The sequence below is a fragment of the Bos grunniens genome, chromosome 3 (assembly GCF_055505025.1).
Source record: "Bos grunniens cultivar Pamir isolate PY7600 chromosome 3, Bosgru_T2T1.0, whole genome shotgun sequence".
In the NCBI taxonomy this organism is placed as follows: domain Eukaryota; kingdom Metazoa; phylum Chordata; class Mammalia; order Artiodactyla; family Bovidae; genus Bos; species Bos grunniens.
In genome coordinates this window covers 9,797,001-9,818,545 of record NC_141167.1, presented here as the reverse complement: position 1 = coordinate 9,818,545, position 21,545 = coordinate 9,797,001, and the positions used below count along the sequence as shown (strand labels likewise).

Genomic DNA, 21,545 nt, shown 5'->3' with positions numbered 1-21,545 from the left:
CACAACTCCCTGGTGGAGAAGGAGGTGGGAGGCACGTCTCCTCCCCCGGGTATGTCCCATCATCTCACATACACAGCTGATTGTCCCGAGTTCCTTGACCTGTGGAGGCCTGCCCAGGACCCAGAGTCCAGCATGCCGTCCACAGTTTGGAGTCCTTGGCTTCCTAAAATGCTCCCACAGAATGTTCTCTAGGGTGACTGTGTCCCTGTTTTCTTAGGAAGATGGATCTGGGCCCTCCCAATATAGGCATCTCTCCTTTACCCATCTCTCACAACCTGGGGGCAGTTTTTCTTCCCGTTTCCTCCCAGCGACTGCTGATGGCAGGCAAGTGTCACTGCCACCAGTCTTCCCTCTTGGAACCATCCAGTCTGAGTAGCTGGATCAGAACAGACACAAAATGCAGAATCCTGGAACTTGGGGAGGCTTGGGAGGTGGCTGGCAATCCCAGGGAGGATGTGGACTCCTCGATTTAGGAGTGGGAATGCACTTTTCTAAAGCCCTGGGGTCCCTGGGAACAAACCCAGGGCCAGCAGTCTGCCCGCACCTGGAGAGCTTACACATTCACCCCCGATCCCTGAGAGAGGGGACCAGGCACCACGGTCAGGACAGGAGCCTCCATCAGAAGCCAGTTAAATTTCCCTCCTATTCAGCTCAGGGTCCCCTGGCTGCACTTTCACCCTGGACCCAGCAAGGGTAAATGCTTCCTTCCATGTCCTCGGGGTGCCTATGGATTTAAAAACCCAGTCGGTTACAAAACGGGCCTCTCCCGCTTCCCAAAGTGTGTTGGATTCACGGCCACCATGTTTGGCGACATGAGACGTGCCTTGTATACGAGCATCCGGCAGAGGAGGGCTGTGGGGGCTGAAAACAGCCTGCACCCTGGACCATGCTCGTCAGCAAGGCCACCTCACCCTACTTTGCACAGCGATGCTTCATGTTCCTAATGCAGCCCATGTGGCTTTCTGCTAAGTTTCTCCTCCCAGCAAGCGTGCTTCCTAGCCTTGCTCCCAGCCCCACTCACCTATCAGTTGGTACCCCTCCATGATGGGGTCAGCCTCGGGCTTGGAGCAGATCTTGGCAAACACTGGAAGCTGCTTCTTCTGAGCAGGGAGCTCAGGGAGTTTGTTGGGAAGCACAGGCGGAGGTGGGGGAGGCAGCAGCAGGAACGGGCCCAGCCCCGTGGGCTCTCTGGGTCCAGGGCCACTGAACATGCTGCTCTGCAGGAAGTCCTTGATGACCCGGGTCTCCTCCAACACCATCTTGTTGTCGGGGCCCTTGGACGTTTCTGTGGACTTCAGTGGGAATTGAGCCAGGAGCTTGCTGATCTCCGAGCTGGAGGCCCCCAGGCTGCGGCTCCTGTCCTCTGTCCCCCTGGCACTCTTGACCTTGGCAGCACGCAGAATGCCCGTGACCATAGACGTGGCAGAATCACAGTCTGGCCGGCTGCTGACGACCGACACGGCCACCTTCGGCTCCAGGAGTTTGTCACCGGCCATGATGGAGGCTCCTGGGTGCTCACTGCTGCTGGCCACCAGCGAAGGCATGAGAAGGCGAGGGGCTGGCTGTCTGGGCCCCTCAGGGTTGCTTCCGGGTGCCTCCAGATCCCCCGAGCTCTTGGTGACCAGGATGAGGTGCTCTTTGGTGAGGCTCAAGAACTCCTGCTCCACCAACAAGGAGATCTCGTCTTTGCCACTGGTGAGCTCCAGAGCCCTGCAAACAGGTCAGAAAGAGAGATGGGTTTAGGGCCCGCTCCCTGAGGGTGGCTCTGCAGTGGGGCACAGACCCCAGGAAAAGGGGCTAGAGAAAACATGTTTCCCAAGGTGAGAAGCCTATTGCTCTTCACGAGAGAAACTGGGCCATACATGGACCCCCAAGGGGTTTTTATACCATACCAACAGGCAAGAGTCCTAAGAGCTTGGTTCTGGGAATCGGGACCCCTGGGTCCTCTCCCAGTGCTCCATCTTGCTGAGTGGGCTGAGTCTGCATTTTTGTCCATCGCTCCCTGTTTGGTGGTGCTCAGGACCAAAAGCACTAAAAGACCAGTAGCAAAGGGAACAGGACTGAGTCAACAGCTCTGGACATGGCGTCCAGGGTGCCGGGGCCCCATGCACTGCAGGATGGTCTGAGTGAGAGCAGGGACAGCAAGGTGGCAGCTGGAGCTCACAGCCTGGCTCGGTCACATCCCAGCCATGTGATCCTGGGTCCCTTGCTCAGCATCATGGTACCACTGTCTTCCTTCCTGATGAAGTGGAGTATTACAGAGACACTCCAGACCATGTCTGGCACGGTAAGGGCAGTTAAAGGGACAGCCAGTCTATAGACACCTCTGTCAGCCGGGCTGGGCCTTTGGATCCTGAAATCTGCACATGGCTCCATAGATACCCGTGTCCACCTTGGCTGGCATGGCCTTCTGACCAGATCACAGACTGGGCTGCCTGGGAGCACCAGCAATTGCTTGATCCCTGCACTGATTCACAAGAGTCTTCCTGTATCTAAACACTGGCCTCTACCTGCACCTGAGACCTGGGACCTCCAACTGCACCCTTGGTGGCCGGCACCATCCTAATGAGGCCTGATGGTCCCATGGACTCTAAGCTCCTAGATGCTGGCTGTCTCCAGGTGTGGGAGAGGGTAGCAATCCTGCCGGACTGGTTTGGGCCCACACTGGCCCACCAGCATCCTTGATAAGGGGGAACCTTCCTCCCTGGTACTCCCAGGAGGACTGTGGCAGCCCACCCTGCTCTTCCTCCTGGGTGGGTTCCCAGGAAGGGTGGATAAGCTGGCCTGCATAGAGCATTCTAGAAACTGCTCAGAGTTCTAGTGCTGGTGAAAATGGTGAAAAAAGAAGCAGAGGGGAAAATTAAAGCATCCTGTGAATGGAGCTTTGGGCAGGCTCAGAGTATACTCCTGCCCTGACAGCCCATTCTATGGATTCGGTGAGCCCCGAAAATAATGACTAGCAAATGCTCCCAGCAAGGATGTTCCTTCCTGGTAATGCTCTGTATATGAACACATGCACACGGACACACACACACACACACACACACAGGTGCAGTGCAGGCATAAAATGACTCACAGTCATCACACACAAAACCAGAGGATGGTCTCTGTATCTGACAACCAGTCAGAGTGGGCACAGGCTACAGTCCCAGATGCTCCTACTGTGCCGGCATTAATCCCATAGTTGATGGCTACTGATGAGTCCCAAGGGGTCCTGGTAAAGGTCACTGCTGGCCAGGGCACTTGGGAGGCCTAGGGAAGAGTTTAAAACGTGGGAGCTTGTCACTATTCTAATGATGGCGACAGCCACCGCCTCCTGAACACCAGCCCCGCATGTGGTCTCCCCAGGCCTGGAGGCTGGGAGCCATGCCAGGAAAAAGCAGGCTCCAGTCAAACAGACTGAGAACAGAATCAGGCACTACTGCTCACTTCCTACCACATCCCGGAACCTTGGGGACTCCCCTGTGACAACGCATGACACCTATGACACTACAAGCACCCAGCCCCTGGGTGGGATGAGAACTTGGTGAAGTAACCCCTGTGCAGCCTTGGCACAGACACACACACACAGGAGCACTGGGCACGCGGTGGCTGGCAGCAGGAGCGGGCTGGTGCTGGACGCTGGCCATCGACGCCATGGAAGGGGCAAGGCCATTCACTTGGTTCTTCCCCTCTTCCTGGCTCTCTCTCCTTACTCCCATTTTTCCTCCTCCCCACATCTAGACTCAGTCTATCAATTGTGTCCCTGGGAGCATGCTTGCAATGCAGGAGACCCGTGCTCAATCCCTGGGTCAGGAAGATCCCCTGGAGAAAGGAATGGCTACCTACTCCAGTATTCTTGCCTGGAGAATTCCATGGACAGAGGAGCCTCATGGGCTACAGTCCACAGGTTTGCAAAGAGTCCAACACAACTGAGCGACTAACACTTTCACTTCACTTTTCTGCTGTGTCCCTGGGAATACTTGGAATAAAGAGGCTGCCAATCCATGGTCCCAAGTTATTGATCCCCCATCTTCTTCATCATCACCCTCAAAGAGAACAGGGGAAACTCTAGTCAGAGAAATCAGACATTAGAAAGACCAGTTTTTGCCTCTCTGTTCTCCTCCAAAATGGCACCCCACTCCAGTACTCTTGCCTGGAAAATCCCATGGATGGAGGAGCCTGGTAGGCTGCAGTCCATGGGGTCGCAAAGAGTCGGACATGACTGCGAGACTTCACTTTCACTTTTCACTTTCATGCCTTGGAGACGGAAATGGCAACCCACTCCAGTGTTCTTGCCTGGAGAATCCCAGGGATGAGGGAGCCTGGTGGGCTGCCGTCTTTGGGGTCGCACAGAGTCAGACACGACTGAAGCGACTTAGCAGCAGCAGCAGCCCCCTCCAAAACTTGCAAAGCAAGCTGTATACAGATAGATCTTCTGAATTAGAAAGACATCACAATTATGTTAATTTTTAAAAGTCAGAATAATGGTACTGTGGTTATACTTAAACAATAAAAATGTTATCTCTTAGAGATACATGCTAAAGTCTTTACAGATAACATTACATCTGGGGTTAGCTTTAAACTTAATCTAGCAGGGGGAGGGAAAAGATGGGGGTTGGGGAGTAGATAAAGCAAGATTGGGCTTATGTTGACCAGGTCTAAGGCTTAGTGAGAGGTACATGGGTTCACCAAGTACTATTAGCTCTATTTTTGTCTGTTTGGCTTCTCATTTTTTTTTTTTTTTTTCCTAAAATAAAAAAGTTCTACAATAGACGGACACACAAGTCTCGGCACGGTATCCTTCAAAGCACCAGCTCCAAGGAGAAGTCAAAGCAGCTTTTAAAAGACCCACGAGGCCTGAGGTCTCTGTACCAAATCCACCCTGCAGGTGGTCCCTCCTCAGCACCTGAGAGGACACTCCTACCTCTCCCACACCCCAGAGCCAGGCTGATGGAGAGGATCCAGAAGGAGCTGAGTGTAAACTCCTCATATTCCTCAGCCATTCTTTTCTGGAACATCATGGGGATCAATGGGCCTCTTAAGAAGCTTGCAATCCCAGAAGAGTCTGTGCCAAGAACAGAGGGGCTCATCTGGACTGCAGGTCCCCTGCATCCCTCTGAAAGACTGGCCCAGGGCACCCAACCCTCCCTGGGACAGTCTCTACAAACTCCTATTTCCTTTGCATCTGCTATGAATCTGGAAGGCCAGACTGGAAGCCAGGCATCCACATATATGCTTCTGTTTAATCTTCTCCATGCCTCTGGGCAATTGACAAAATCATTCTCTCCTTACAGATGAGAAAAGTGAACTTCTAAGAGGCTAAGGACTCTGTCACCAAAGAAGTGAAGAGGCTGTTGTGGGGATGCTCCAGGATCCAGCTGACTTTCTGACCTCTTCCTGCCCCACCCCAGCTTCCTTTTCAGGGAAAGTTCTCCAGCAAGGTCTCCCTGCTCCAAGGCTGGGCTTTGTTTCCCAGTCTGAATGCAATCAAGCATCTTGCTGGGCTCATCCCATCACTCCAGCCTGTGGAGGATCATCATAGTGAGTCCTGAGCCTGCCATCCGTGGCCTTAGCTGTCCCTGACAGCTCTGTGTCAGCTGCATGTCTGATGAGTCTGCCTCCTGGGTCCCCCGCCAATTTATGGATAGAAATGTTGAAGGCGAGAGAGTCCAGAGTCCAGAGCCTTAGGGACATTGCTGGAAACCCTCCCCTCCACCCCCAGCCTGACAGTAATCCTGGATCAACACTTTGGGGGAATAAATCAATCCAGTCACTATCACTGCATCTCCATTTCTCCTAGACAGCCTCTATCAAACACCTGCTGCAATCAAGATTCAGCACAGGTACAAGTCCCTAAGCGAGGGTCTCCCCTTCCTGCCCTTCCCACTCCCAAGAAAATATGATTCATTTGTTCCTTAGAAAACTGCATGCCAGCCGAGGAAAGACATCCTCAGAACTTAGATCAAACCATTTCCCCGCTTAAACCCTTATGTGGGTTCTTACTTCACACAATAAAAATCCAGACCCCTTTCTGACCCCCAGGGCACCCCACTAAGTGGCCTAGTTATGCCCTCCTGCTTTGAGATTCCTCTTCTTCCAGCCCCTCTCATCTTAGAAATATTCCTTTGCATATTGAGTTCACTCTAACCCCGGGGCCTTTGCACCTCCTGGACTCTAGTCCATCCTAGGACTAACTCTTAAGGAGCACTCTGTGCTCCGTCAATCTGTTTATTTCCTTCCTAGTATTCGTCACCCTGGCAAAGTATATTTTTTTAATGTCTTTATTTCTGACAACAACACATCTTCCCTGAGGGCAGGAATTGTATCGTGTCCACCACGGAAGCCTCAAGACTTTGAGCTGTGCTGGGCACCACTTCCAAGCTAAATAGGTATTTATTGAATAAATAAATAAACTGGCTTGTGAATTTGTCTTTATCCTTGTCCATTTCTTGGAACTCTGGAAATCAAAAGCTGTGTTGCCAAAAACCACCCAGCTCCTTTTACTGGTTGCAGACTCCCTGGTTTTTATTCCATTTTTCTGGCCTTCCATCTCATGTCCTTACTGTGGGCCTGCCACCCCTGTGAGCTGACAGGATGACAACGACCAGCCTGTTTGACCTCGTCCTAAGAACTCCCAACCCCGGTAAGGCAGTCCCACCGCAGACCCCACAAAGATCCTGCCCAACTCTTAGAGCCCACAGTGGGGCTCCCAGAAAGATTCTTCCCTCTCCCCACGACGGTGCTAGGTCCCACACCAAGACTGCCTGCCTGCATCTATCTTTCTTGCTCTCTCCTTAAGAAGTTTTGCCGAGGCTGGCATCTCTTTGGTGCTATTTGCTTTCTCCTTTGAGTGGGTAAAAACCATAAAATCTGCCACAGACTCTATCACAGTGTATCATTCAGGGTGGTTAACCCAGCTCCCAGGTGCTGACAGAGGAAGCCAGTCAGAATTGGTGCCCGGCCCCAGTGGCAGCCACCACTTCCATTCCGCCCACCTCCAGAAATGATAGGTGTCTGATGGTGACTCTGTACGCAGGCGCTGCACGACATTTCGGCATTTGCAGTGTACAGAGTCGTATAAAAATAAAGGCTATTGACTGGCTGGCACCCCTTCCCAGAATAATGACTAAGCAAGCATGCTGTTAGCTCCCCGACAGCAGTTCTGTGTACATGATAACACAGAGCAAAGATGAAAACTGCTATTCATCTGAGCCAAACAACAGAAAAATGCAAGCAGAAAATTGTTAGTGCTGGAAGAGGACACCAAAACAAATATTTTCTTCCCACCATGGCATTTCAGATCGATGACAAAACACGTTACCCAGGCCTGGTGCCCGGGGAACATGGCTGACTGAAGACGGAAGCAAGCGAAGGGCTCAGGCTCCATCCAGAGATTGACCGACCTTGTGGCGGCAGATGAGACCGACTCCTCCGCATGTCTGCATGGGTAGAGCAGCAGAGTGGCTAAGAGCTCACTGCCTGGAAGGAGGCAGGAGCTGAGTTCAAATTCCACGGCTGCATGGAGGCCAGACCTCCAGCAAGCTGTCGAATATGTCTAAGCCTCCAGTTCCAGTTCACAAAATCAGAAGAGTGAGTACTTACGGAGGATGAACTAACCAGCGAGGCACAGTGCTGAACACGGGCCATGAAAAACTCTTATTTGAATCCTCACAACAACTGCAATGGGGTGGGATGAAGACCGGTTATAGCTTTGACCCTGTGGTAGCGCCTGCTTGGCTTGGTTCAGTAAAGAAGCAGAGATGTGGCGAGCGCTTGGGCATTAGGGCTTAACCTCTGGTTTCTTGGGGGTTTGGCGACCTCCCCATGAGCAAGCCCAGGAGGATAACACATCCCATGGAGGAAAACCCCAAGATCCTCAGCTGACTAGCCAGGCCTGGATGACCACAGACCTGTGGGTAAGGATGAGCCAGGTCCTGCCAAGCCATGCCCAGCCCCACCCAGAAGAACCAACTGGCAGAACCCAGCCTACTGGATTGCTCAACTGGGGAGAGCTGAGTAGGAAGTTGTGGTTTAGAGGCGCTGAAGTTTGAGGTAGCTTGTTACATAGTCAGCCCTCCATATTCACAGGTTCCACATCTGTGGCTTCAACCAACTATGGATGAAAAATACTTGAAAAAAAATTCCAGAAAATTCCAAAAAGCAAAACTTGAATTTGCTGCACACTGGCAACTACTTACATAGCTTTTATGTTGTACAATTACTTACATAGTATTCACATTGTACTGGGTATTGTAAGTAATCAAGAGATGATTTCAAGTACACCAGAAGGTGTGTGTAGATTATGTGCAAATGAGGGAGAGGGAGAACGACGGTTTATCAAAAGCCCACGGAGATCCAATTATCCAGTTTCTAAATGAAGAGGTTAAGGGCCCCATTCCCCACGTGGCCCCCACCGTGACTTGACCAAGGCTCTTGGACACTCTGGTCTTCTCGTCTGCCTGGGGAGCAGGGATCCACCTTCTGTTCCCCTGGAGCCTACGTCACAGCACCAAAGGTGGCGTCTGTCCAGTGTGGACAGAGGGGACACGGCCGCCCCTGTCAAAGCTACCTGTGTCCTCACCTCTCCTCTCCCCAGACCTAGGATTCACCAATCTGCCGAGTCCCCCTCCCATACACACACCACACCATGCACACACACACACACCAGCCTATGATTGTCCACACAGCATTACATATGTGCACACGCACATTTCCCAAGCCACACGTGCAAACACACATGCCACCACCTCCCCCCACATCTACGCACACACCCATACACCACAGTCATGCTCACATACATACTAACCCTTATGTACACATACACGAAGCATAACCATGCACACGCACACACACCAGTGCATGCACACACACCCAGGCACACAGACATGCTACAACCACACACAGCTGTGTGCACACATACAGCCATGCACACCACAGCCATGCACACACACACACCACAGATGTACACATACCTACACAGGTAAACACAGCACAGACATGTGCACATACACCCCTGTACACACGTAGACACACCCATGTACACGTGCACACAACACTGCTGTAGCTTATAGAAACCCAGAAGGAAGAAAGGGGGAAGGAGGGCAGGCTCCCCCTCTTACAAGCCGAGAGGACTGGGCCGATTTTTTTCAGTTTGGGGGGTGAAGAGGGGAGTGGAGAGAAGCTACAGACTCCATTGCCACCCCAGGGCCCATGCACCTGCACCCCAAAGGTACCTGGAAACCCAGAGCTGCATCCCCTGGGCCCTCCCTAGTGAGGGGGGCAGAGTGGGCAGCAGGCTTGCAGAAAACTCTGACTCCCGCCCCTCCTCCACGCTCCAGGCTGCCTGAGGATTAAGTGAGATGAGGAATGTGAAAGCACTCGGTAAACTGTAACGGGCACTATGCAAATGTTAGCAGCTCAGACCTCTAGACCCGCAGCGCGGGGAGCGGTCTGCTGACCCTTCACAGCCCAGGGTCCAGGCTGGCTGGGGTAGGAAGTCACAGAAATCTTGGTCATCTGTCCCGTGGGGGTGGTGACACCACCCGGGGTTAAGGGTGGTGGCACTCTGGAATTCCTCCGCTGCCCGAGCCTGGACTCCATGTTTATCTCATTTCTCAACAAAGGTCTTCACACAGGGGAGAGTCCCTTTTCTACAGTATCCCTGGCATCCGCTTAGAAGGCAAAAAAAGTCAATCTCCTTCCTTCAAGCTTTTCTTTGGAATACCTCTTTCTCAAAGTTGTGTCCTTTTGAAGCCTGAGGTTCCCTCATCTTTGACCCTCAAAGTATCAGAGAACTTTCTACAGATATGCACAGGAGTCCCCTGGGCTGCTTGTTTCAAATGCAGATTCCTGGGCACCCCTGCAGAAATGGCAGTTCAGTTGGTCCAGAATGGGGCCCAGGCATCTGCATTCTGAGCCAGGATTCCCTCCCTCCACCCTCTGCCTCCAGGCCTTGGTTTGGATGCAGATGGATCATAGAAAAAACAAGAGAATTCCAGAAAAACATCTAGTTCTGCTTCACTGACTATGCTAAAGCCTTTGACTGTGTGGGTCACAACGAACTGGAAATTTCTTCAAGAGATGGGAATACCAGACCGCCTTATCTGCCTCCTGCAAAACCTGTATGCAAGTTAAGAAGCAACAGTTAGAACCAGACATGGAACAACAGACTAATTCAAATTAGGAATGGAGTACCTCAAGGCTGTATACCGCCACTCTGCTTATTTAACTTACATGCAGAGTACATCATGAGAAATGCCAAACTGGATGAAGCACAAGCTGGAATCAAGATTGCTGGGAGAAATATCAATAACATCAGATATGCAGATGACACCACCCTTATGGCAGAAAGCAAAGAGGAACTAAAGAGCCTCTGGATAAAGGTGAAAGAGGAGAGTGAAAAAGCTGGCTTAAAACTCAACATTAAAAAAACTAAGATCATGGCATCCAGTCCCATCAGTTCAGTTCAGTTCAGCTCAGTTGCTCAGTCGTGTCCAACTCTTTGCGACCCCATGAACCGCAGCATGCCAGGCCTCCCTGTCCATCACCAACTCCCAGAGTCCACCCAAACCCAGGTCCATTGAGTCAGTGATGCCATCCAACCATTTCATCCTCTGTTGTCCCCTTCTCCTCCTGCCCTCAAACTTTCCCAGCATCAGGGTCTTTTCCAATGAGTCAGTTCTTCGCATGAGGTGGCCAAAGTATTGGAGTTTCAGCTTCACCATCAGTCCTTCCAATGAACACCCAGGACTGATCTCCTTAAGGATGGACTGGTTGCATCTCCTTGCAGTCCAAGGGACTCTCAAGAGTCTTCTTAAACACCACAGTTCAAAAGCATCAATTCTTCAGCGCTCAGCTTTCTTCATAGTCCAACTCTCACATCCATGCATGACCACTGGAAAAACCATAGCCTTGACTAGACGGACCTTTGTTGACAAAGTAATATCTCTGCTTTTGAATATGCTATCCATGTTGGTCATAACTTTCCTTCCAAAGAGTAAGTGTCTTTTAATTTCATGACTGCAGTCACCATCTGCAGTGATTTTGGAGCCCAGAAAAATAAAGTCAGCCACTGTTTTCCTGTCTATTTCCCATGAAGTGATGGGACTGGACGCCATGATCTTAGTTTTCTGAATGTTGAGCTTTAAGCCAACTGTTTCACTCTCCTCTTTCACTTTCATCAAGAATCCCATCACTATATGGCAAATAGATGGGGGAAAAATGGAAACAGTGACAGACTTAATTTTCTTAGGCTCCAAAATCACTGCAAATGGTGACTGTAGCCACAGAATTAAAAGACGCTTGCTCCTTGGAAGAAAAGCTATGACCAACCTAGACAGCATATTAAATAGCAGAGACATTACTTTGCTGACAAAGGTTCATCTAGTCAAAGTTATGGTTTTTCCAGTAGTCGTGTATGAATGGGAGAGTTGGACTATAAAGAAAGCTAAGAGCCAAAGAATTGATGCTTTTGAACTGTGGTGTTGGAGAAGACTCTTGAGAGTCCCTTGAACTGCAAGGAGATCCAACCAGTCCATCCTAAAGGAAATCAGTCCTGAATATTCATTGGAAGGACTGATGCTGAAGCTGAAACGCCAATACTTTGGCCACCTGATGGGAAGAACTGACTCATTGGAAAAGACCCTGATGCTGGCAAAGATTGAAGGCAGGAGGAGAAGTGGACGACAGAGGATGAAACGGTTGGATGGCATCACTGACTCAGTGGACATGAGTTTGAGCAAGCTCCGGGAGTTGGTGATGGACAGGGAGGCTTGGCGAGCTGCAGTCCATGGAGCTGCAAAGAGTCGGACGTGACTGAGTGACTGAACGACAGCAACAATGCAATAGGACCCGCAGACAGATATGAATTTCCCTCCAGACACTTCAGCTCCCCCATCTCCACCCTCCCCGTCCCTCAGGGCAGGTGTGACAGTCTTAGAAGGCAGATTGGCTGGTATAAGTGAGACCTCCCACCCTGCCCTCAACCTGACCCGCCTTGCCCTGGAGGTGAAAGAAGGGAGAAGAGAGGAAGAGACCAGCAGGCAGAAGTTGGGCCTTGGACTGGAAGGGTTAGGGTGTGTGGCGGGGTGGGGAGTGAAGGATTCGGTGAGCTGGGGAATGAGAAAAGAAATACTGGGGAATAAATACAGCAATAAAGGAGCTTCGGCTGGGAGCTACAGAGTGATTCTTATTGTTCAAATTATCTTTAAAACTTTTCATTTGAATCTGTTTAATAAGAGGAGGCTTACCCTAAGGAAGAGGTATTTTTTTAATGTGACTTGGGAGCTGAATTGGAAAGAACGTTGCAACAAAGATATTAAAAAGGGGATTAAACCAAACCACTGGTGGCCCATCTCTGCAGGCTCCCAGAACCTGCGACACGGCTCCTGAAACCCTAAAATTAAATTAAAAAGGGGGACACGGGACGTGGGATGTTAATCATGATTCGTCTTGGCCTTCACCGCTCATGGCTCCCAGTACTAAGCAGACATGCAAGGGCTATTCTGAAGGGCCCCTGGTGCCAGGAAACAGCTCTGGCCTTGAAGCTTCACCAGGTTCCTATCCCTGTTCTGCTCCCTGCGAGCTGGATGACTCTGGGCAAGTTGCCTAACTTCTCTGAGCCTTGGCTTCCCCACCTGTAAAACGGGAATAATATTAACCATCGATGGAGAAGGGTTGCTAAGACAATGAGATAAACAGAAAATGGAAACAACAGAGCTTGGCACTTATCAGTTGCTCATGAAAACGTCAGTTCCCTTCTTAGGCTTAAGGCAGAAGGAAGAAAAGAGCTTGCAATGTCTTGGCTTCCTGACATCCTGTCCCCACATCACTCAAAGCTTCCTCTGAGGACTGTGACCTCTCACTTGGCCCCTGGCCACCTCTGGGCCTCATTCTCCTTGCAGTGGCATTTTTATGGCTCATCCATCATTCACTTACTCATTCATTCATACACACTGCATTGCCACCGAGTGCCAGGAACTCGGCTGGGCACTGGGGAGACAATGATGAGTAAGACACAGCCCTTGCCCTTAAGGAGCCATGGTCAAGTGGGGGAAGGGAGACTGTTGCCACCGGCAGAGTACAGTACTTGCCAGAGGACCACCTCATCAGAAACCCTGCTCCGGAATGAGGCTGACACTTCTCACTGTGGCCCTGTGTCCTCCCCTCTGGCCAACAGTCAACCCAAGAGCTGGTTCTAAATTGACTCTTCCGTCCCATCACCCTCATCTAACGACCTCTGCCATTCGGTCCTCAGAGCCAAGGCAGCACTTGTCTGTCCTGCTTTCTCCTATTAGATGATATGAGTTACAGAAACCAACTGTTGGCTCCACCTGCCTAGAGTCTCAGACCGACATGCTGGCCTCCACTGAGCACTTCCCCTTGGCTTAGGTTCTCTGGTATATAAGTCTCCTCCTCCCACACTATTGTTGATTACTTAACCCCTGTCATTTTATCCTTGATACTCATGATAACAGAGTGACAACGAAGATGGTGAATTTGGAATCACTATTTTCTGCCAAGTGCTGTGCAAACTTTGCATACTTTCTTTCATTAACCTCCAAAACAGTCCTTTAGTGTGGTCACTATGACTTTTTCTATCTTTCAGATGAGGAAAATGGGGCACAGAAATTTTGAGCAACTTGACAACAGCTGGGAAGTATACTGGGATTCTAAATCCACCTGTGTCCTTATTTTATGGTTATCTGAGCCACCTTTAAACTCTTAGGAAAGAGAGGGGATATAATTGCTTACTTAATTTTTTTTAAAAAAAGGAACAAAGAAGAGGGAGAAAGGAAAAATGTTAAATGGGGTCAGCAGTGAGAATTTTAAAGGATGATACACTAATTCCAGGTCTTTAAGGATGGGTAAGATTTCAGTAGACAGAAATAGGGAAGAAAGGCATTCCTGGTAGAGGAATAATTTGACAGCAAGGGAGTTATGCGCCTGCTCATGGCACATCTTGGTTTACAGGGAGTTTGGAGAAGAGCATTCAGGGCTACACCTAGAGAAGTAGGCAGGGCCAACTACAGAGACTCTTCAAGACCAGGTCAGGCAGTTCAGGACAAGGAGGAATACATGGGGATGCCTGAGTAGTGCTGTTGATGTGTTTCAGGAAGATGAAGTTGGCAAAGGGTGAAGGACATCCAAGAGGGAGAGGAACCAGGAGCAGTAAGACAAGATGGTCTGAAAATGGGGGAAGAGAGGTCTGCAGGGAGGCAAGGAATCAAAAACTGTCACGAAGGTGACCCACAGGTGCGTAAGGAGGTTGGAGGAGGGAAGGGCTGAGGCCCTTGAACCTCTGTCTGCAGCACCGATGTGCACTAATTCACTGACAACCAGGCTGGAGGATGCATCGATGTCAGTGGGATGGGGATCACAGCAGTGGCTGAGACCCAGCCCTGGGACGCTTAAGGGAGGGGACCCTCAAGTGTCCATGAGAAAAGGATTCCAACTTGGGGAGTGGGGGTTCTCTCACCTTCCAAAATGTCAAGGGATTTGAGGATGTGTTTCAAGCCAAATGGTGTATGGCAGCTTCCCTCAGACTTTCAAAGAGGAGTCTGACCTCTTCAAGGGAAGAGAATGCTACCCAGGAGCAGAACTGCCTCTAGGGCAACAGTCTGAGTTCTCATGTGCAAGTCTTGTCCTCATCACTACCATCACTAGTTTTCAAGCTTTTTTTTTTAAGAAAATTTATAAATAAAAGTGGGGATATATTCCAAACAACTGTTATAGAAAAGTAAGATTCATCCCATTTCTTCCTGAGCTGGGTCTTGAGAAGAAAGTGTCCAAAAAGAGTCCTGTAAGCGCAAGGAAAAATGGGGAGTTCTCCAGGGATAATGGGAAATTGTGTGGGAATGGGAGTGGAAAGGTGGCTGTCTTACTGTTTAAATAAAAGTAGCAACAAGGGACGGGGCTTCCCAATGGTTCAGCAGTAAAGAATCTGTCTGCAATGCAGGAGACGCAGGAGACGTGGGTTCGATCTCTGAGTTGAGAAGATTCCCCAGGAGGAGGAAATGGCAAGCCTCTCCAGTCTCTTGCTGGGAAAATCCCATGAACAGAGGAGCCTGGCAGGCTACAGTCCGTAGGGAGGCAAAGGTAGGACATGACTGAGCGACTGAGCATGCACGCATGCAGCAACAAAGGGCCGGTTTGTTGAGAGTGCAGTTCAAAGGGGGCAGTGCCTTGGGTTCCAAGTCCCAGTGGCTCTCCCACCTGGAGGTCTGGCCGATGGGTGCAAACAGTGAAGATTTACTACAGCAAGTGCCAAACAGCCCTATTTCTTCTTGCAACAGATACCTCTGAAGTCTGCCAACCAGGAAATCATTTGTTTTTTAGATGCTTAAATGGATTTCCTTTCTTTCTGTAGCCTTATCCTCCTATTTGGGTCTGGCTCAGGATGACCTTCCAGCTCATCTCCCCCAGCTTCCTCCAGGAAGCCTTCCCTGAACCCCAAGCCCTGGTCACCCATGGAACTGGCACTTCACCAGGACCTTTACTCTATTATGTTGTGATCTGCCTTTCTGAAGACACTGAAGATCCCTGTAGGAGTTCGTAGATTGTCCCCATCTTTTTCGCCATTGTATTCCTTTCACACTTTGTCAGGCAAGCAGTAAATGAAGTGAAAGTCGCTCAGTCGTGTCGGACTCTTTGTGACCCCAGGGACTATACAGTCCATGGAATTCTCCAGGCCAGAATACTGGAGTATTCCAGCAGCCTTTCCCTTCTCCAGGGGATCTTCCCAACCCAGGAATCGAACCCAGGTCTCCCGCATTGCAGGTGGATTCTTTACCAGCTGAGCCACCAGGCAAGCAGTAGCCCCACAACAAATACCTGTTGAATGCCCTTGCTGCCACAGGAATCTGTGTCCATCCCACCCCCTGGACTGGCAGCTCTCAGAGAGATGGCTTTCTGTCCTCGTCATGTGTGTATCCCAGGGACCCGGCACAGGGCCTGGCACCCAGAAGGCGACTGTGAGTGTGTGTTGAATGACTCCATAAATGAAGGCATGAGCAAATGCCATTTCACAGGCCAGCCAACAGAGTCAACAGCAAACCCCAGACCCCCATCATGAGGCTGTGCAGTGTTAATAACAGGGAAACTGAATGAATAGGGAATCCTAGAATGTGAGTCAGTAAGTGACTTTCCACAATTCTTTCGGCCCAGATTTAAGACTAATTAAAAGATGACTGAATGAGATTGTGGAGTTAAACTGACATTAGATGGAACTACAGATTCCTCCCTCACAGCCCATTTCTCTCCATTTCTTCCTCAGTAAATTGTCCAACCAGTGCTCAAGCCAAAAACCTCAATTCAGCCTTGATGTCTCTGTCTGTGTGCCCCAAACCATCAGCAGGCTCCTTTGGCTCCCCTCAAAATATGAGCCAAATCCCCCTCTCTGTCCATCGTCACTGCCCTCACTCTGGTCCGGTCAGCATCACCACTGTGCTCCCTGGGCTCCTGTAGCATCTTTCCAGAGGCCTCCCAGCTTGCTCTCTCACCTGTCCCATTTCCACACAGCAGCTAGAGGCATCCTTAAAAACTAGTCCGTGCAATCGTGTTACACCCACTTCCTAAAATCCTCCAAAGGAGTCCCGTAACCCACATCATGGAGAATCAAATCTGAACTCCCCACTAGGTCCTCCAGGCCTCTGAGACCTTGCCTGCCTGTCTCTGATACCACCTTGGGCCACACTGCATCACTCACCACACCCCAGCCCTGTTGTCCCTCTCCAAGCCCACCTACACCACAGAGTCTGTGGTTTCTTTCCTTTCTACCTGGACATCCTTCCTTAGATTTTCACCCGACTGGCTCCTTCTTGGCATCCAGGTCTTGGCTCAAAGGACTGCCTCTCCTCAGAGTTCTTCCCTGACCACTCCATCTAAAGGAGGTCCCCTTAGTACTTTGTCAGTTTTATTTCCATAAGCTCACTCCTCCCTAGCTGAAATTATTGGTTTAATTTTAATGTGCTTACGATCGGTTTCTTCCAACTAGAACACCAGTCCTTCTTCCATCCTAAAGTTATATTCTTTTATTTACTTACTTTGTGCTTCTCTCCCCTACTTGAACGCAAGCTCTAGGAAAGGAGGACCTTGTCTGGTTTACAGCTCTGTTTCACTAGCTCTCAGCACAGTGCCAGGCACACAGTAGACTGCTTAATAAATATGTGTTGAATGAATAATTGAATGAATGAACTCGAAGTGTGTTCGTAGGCTGAAGTCAGCTCGGGGAGAAAAGTGAATGTGGTGTTAATTGCCGTGAACAGGAATATAGAATACAGAGGAGGAGAAGCCAGTCTGCTCAGATTGGGTCATACCTGGGTTGTTGTGCTTGGTTCTGGTTCCTGCACTGCCCTAAGAACCAGCAGTGTGGGCAGGAAACGAACCAAACATGAAGGGAAGCGCAGAAAAACAAAGACACTCAGCTTACAAAGACATGAAATCCTAGGGAAGATGTTGTTATCATCTTTCAGTAACTAAAAGGGCCACTGAGAAGAAGGGGGGATAGGTTGGGTTTGGAGCCCTAAGGGCAGAATCCAGGTCGACGGGTTTGATAGAGACAGATTTCAGCACTAAAAGAAAATGATCTTTTGACAGTCAGGCTTCATAGAGAGGGAAGGCTACCTTAGGAAGTAGTGAGCTTCTCATCTAAGAAAGTGTATGAGTGGATAACCATCTAGCAAGGATGGCAAGGAAAGGATTCAAGCAACAGAAAACGGTCTCCAAGTTCTCTTGCAAACTTGAGATGTCTGGGTTTCCATGATAAATGGGGACAAAATAAAAAAAATTCTGGCTAATAAGAGTTCAAGAACTTACTTGTCTAGCTGCCTTGATAGCAATTAACATTACCAAAACCCAAACTGGGTTTACGAATGAAACACTAGACAGATTAGCTGAGAGGCTGAGAGGTTATCTTGTGGGCCTGAAGCCGTCTGACAAATATGCTGGACAGCTCCCTGGATGTGAACTCTGTTAGCTATGTTTGCCCACCCAGAACATGAGACTGCCAAATATTTTGACCTTCCAAAAGGATGTCTCAGTTCCTAGGGGGAGTGGGTAAGGTGGTCCTGGGTTGGTTGTCAGAAACTCCACCACTTCCTAACTGTAGGACCTCAGGCCAAGAAATGAAGCCCTCCAAACCAGTTATTTCATCTGTAAAAAGGATTTGATTGAAAAATAGGGGAGGAAGAATTGAAACAAGAATGGACCAAAGTTAATAATTAATGAAGTTGATTGACAGACATTCACTATACCATTCTCTTTTACATGTTTGAGCATTTGCATAACAAAAAGTAAAAAGAAGGGGAGTTTAAAAATAGTCCCCAGTTCATGTAATAATTGTAGGGCTTAAAGAAATCACCATCATCATTATAAGGAATTTTTACAAATCCTAGTTATTACCGGGAATGTTTAAATATCCCATTTAATCATCCCAACAACCCCATGAAATGCATAGTAATCATCTCCATTTGGCAGATGAGGAAACTGAAGCTCACATAAATTAAACAAATCCTGCAGCTGGCACAGGGCTGAAAAGAGATCTGAAACCAGAGCTATCTGACTCCACCATCACAGCTGCCTTTATTTCAAGAATAGTTCATTGTGTTCTACTTGGTTGATGTCTGCACAATTATGATATCGTTTATTCATCTAAGGCAATGGTTTCCTAGCTCTTTTCTTATAGCAGAATCTTTTATTTCACCGCAGCCTTTACTTTACTTTTTTTTTTTTTAAGGATTTAAAAAAAATTTTAACTGGAGGCTAATTACTTTACAATATTGTAGTGGTTTTGGCATACACTGACATGAATCAGCCATGGATGTACATGTGTTCCCCATCCTGAACCCCCATCTCATCCCTCTGGGTCATCCCAGTGCACCAGCCCTGAGCACCCTGTCTCATGCATCGAACCTGGACTGGCGACTTTACTCTTGAACTCCAGTAAGCAAAAGCCATAAAAGCTGAACAGCTCTGGCTGAGGTGGGGATTGGGACCCAGAAATCAGGCCACTCAACTTGAAGGTGGCCTCCGAAGTACTCTAGCATTTATCAGCATCATCGAAGGCAACAAAAACAACCCACACCTCCAAGCCCAGAGAACTGCATTTAGGGATAGCCTCACTGGGATAGTGCAGCTGATCGTTTCCTGTCCCCATCACATTTGATCCTCATTATCAACTCGATGTGGACAGGGCAGGGCATATCACCCTCCATTTGCAGATGAGAACATCAAGGCCAAGCGGACTGGCCAAAGGTTTGCCAGGTTCACTTTCCAGCCAAGTGCAGACTGGAAGTAGAGTCTGTCTCCACTAACTCCGTGAGTCCTGGCAGAGAGGGTGCCAGCTACTGGAAACAGCCACTGACCCTTGGGTCACAAAGTGGACAGTCAGCTCTTTGGCCATTGAGAGCTGAGCACAGCCCCACAGGCCCCCTGCCCAGTCCTTGTCCCAGAGCAAATGGCAGTGGGTCTCAGTGCCACCGGGGGGCCAGATAGCAGGAGTCTGGCTATAGACAGGCCATTCCCATCCCAGCCATGTCCTGCTGAGCAGGGGCAGAGAGGCAGCAATAGCCAAAGTGCCTTCTACCCTTATGTGTAGTAAGTGAATGAGCCCCAAAAGGGCCAGACTTCAGGGAGTGTGAACTGGGAAGCAGTTACACTTTGCCTTTTCTAGCTCTTGTGTAGAAATCTCTGAAACCAGAAACAGTTGATAATTGCCCAAAGGGTTCCCCCACTTCAGAGCATTTCTGAGCTGAGCCGGAGCATGTGTTTTAACAGGCAACACTTAATTATCACTTAGTCTTTAATGACCACTTAATTATTAACACTTAATCCATCTGTAAAATGGGGACACGAATACCTGCCTCATTGGGACTCTGGGAGGATTAATTAATGTTTACAGCCCACTTTGAAGATGCAAAGCAGTGAACAAGTGCTCGAAGGTGACATAAATAACTCGGTGGATTTATTTGCTTTTCCTAACGAGGTCCTTTCTTCTTCTCTGCTCCTCCCTCTCCTTTCTAATATATCCATCCCCAACAATATCTGCCCAACTTTGCCCTGGTGGAGAAACATTTAGCTCTGTGTTTCCCAGATACAGGATTTCCCATCCAGGAAACGGGCTATTTACAGCCATCTTCCCGCACTTTAATTTTCTATTATGTCCTCTGAATATGTCAATGCCTTCCCAGTAAATATTTTGATGTGCGCTCTTGCAGCGGCTTCTGTGGAGGCTGAATGGGACAGCTGCTCCCTGTATTAGGGAATTCCAGATGTGGTTTAAAACCACCAAATTCATCTGTGCCAATGCCTAGCTCTACAGGGCGGGAGGGGAGAAGCATATTCTAGTTGCCTCTGGGGAAAGCCACAGACATCGAACCTTCTCCCTTGCTAGAGTGGTTTTTCAAGGTCTTTGGATCTACCTTGGTATTGCCTATGCCTTTGCACAAGAAATGTCCTCGAAGTGGGCTGGTACAGCAGCAGAAATACAGTCCTGTTCTGGCCCTTCACCCAGGTAACTTCAGGACCCCAACCATTTTGTTCCTGTAAAGATTGTCAAAGGGCCGTGGTGGGTGGGGGAAAACACACAGCCTTTAGGATTTAGCCAGGCAGAACAACAGGTCAAAACACTCCCCCCAGGCCCCGAAAGTCAGACCTCATCTCCTCCTTCCTCCCTTGCGTGAAGTAAGGGCACACTCACTCTTCTTGGAAGCTGAGCCCGTTGTCTCTTGGAGTGCCAGTCACGGGGGCAGAGAGCTGCTCCTTGGAGGTCCTGGGCTGCAGGGCCTCTGGCAGGCCCTGAACTCTCTTCCAGATTTCATGGCAAGTCTTGTCTAAGCTGTCCTGGGGTGTGTCCTGGTGGATCCAGATGTATCTGGGGAACGGGCCTAGGGCGGAGGGGCGCTTGGCCACCAGGGCGGAGGACGAAGCTAGCCCATTGCCACTGGCCATCCTCTTCCTCTCTTTCCGGAAGCCCCTTTGTTCACCCAGGGCTCGAAGACAGGATGACCATCCACCACCACCCCTCATTCACCAGAAAGGGCAGTGAGGATGGGGAGGAAGGAGGTCAGTTCTGTCTGACTGCTGGTCCAGAAAGGTGACTGTTCAGAGGCCCTTGGTTTGTGTTTGAAAGGTGAATGGAGGACAGCTTTCTTGCGGGGAGGGGGAGCTTATTTTGATCTGTTTTTAGTTGCTCTTTCCTGACTTTTGCCCCCCTCCCCCTCTCCCGTAGAAGAAAATATTTAAAAGTCAACAAAAACCAGTAGCTTAGTAACCGTGGAATCCCCCTGAGCTCAGGAACCAGGCGCCTGGGCGGGCAGAATGACATCTGGGAACAGCTGGAGGGGGAGGGCTGAGTCTCCCCACAGGCCCTGGCCCTCTCCCGTTGCCACACGACCCTAGGCTCAGTCCATCAGCGTACGCTAAGCCTGGGGGGTGCGGGGGTGAGGGCCTGGCACCGTGCGAGGCACCGGGGGCTGGGAGCCCGCCATCGGGTTCTCCCGGGAGGGTCTTCCCAAGCCCCTCGCCCGGCTGAGCCCCGCTTTGCTCGCCCCACCTGCCCCTCTGGT

At 49.9% G+C, this 21,545-nt stretch overlaps 1 protein-coding gene across 1 annotated transcript in view; it reads right to left on the bottom strand.

Moving 5' to 3' along the window:
• C3H1orf94 (chromosome 3 C1orf94 homolog) overlaps positions 1-21,006 on the bottom strand; it is a 41,593-nt gene extending 20,587 nt beyond the window's left edge. Inside the window, exons 1-2 of the mRNA XM_086378104.1 lie at positions 20,678-21,006; positions 1,022-1,710 (exon numbers count right to left, since the gene is read on the bottom strand). Of these exons, the coding sequence (XP_086234230.1) occupies positions 1,022-1,710; positions 20,678-21,006 (1,018 nt within the window). The remainder of the gene's footprint in view (positions 1-1,021; positions 1,711-20,677) is intronic.
• Between the last annotated feature and the right edge of the window lie 539 nt (positions 21,007-21,545).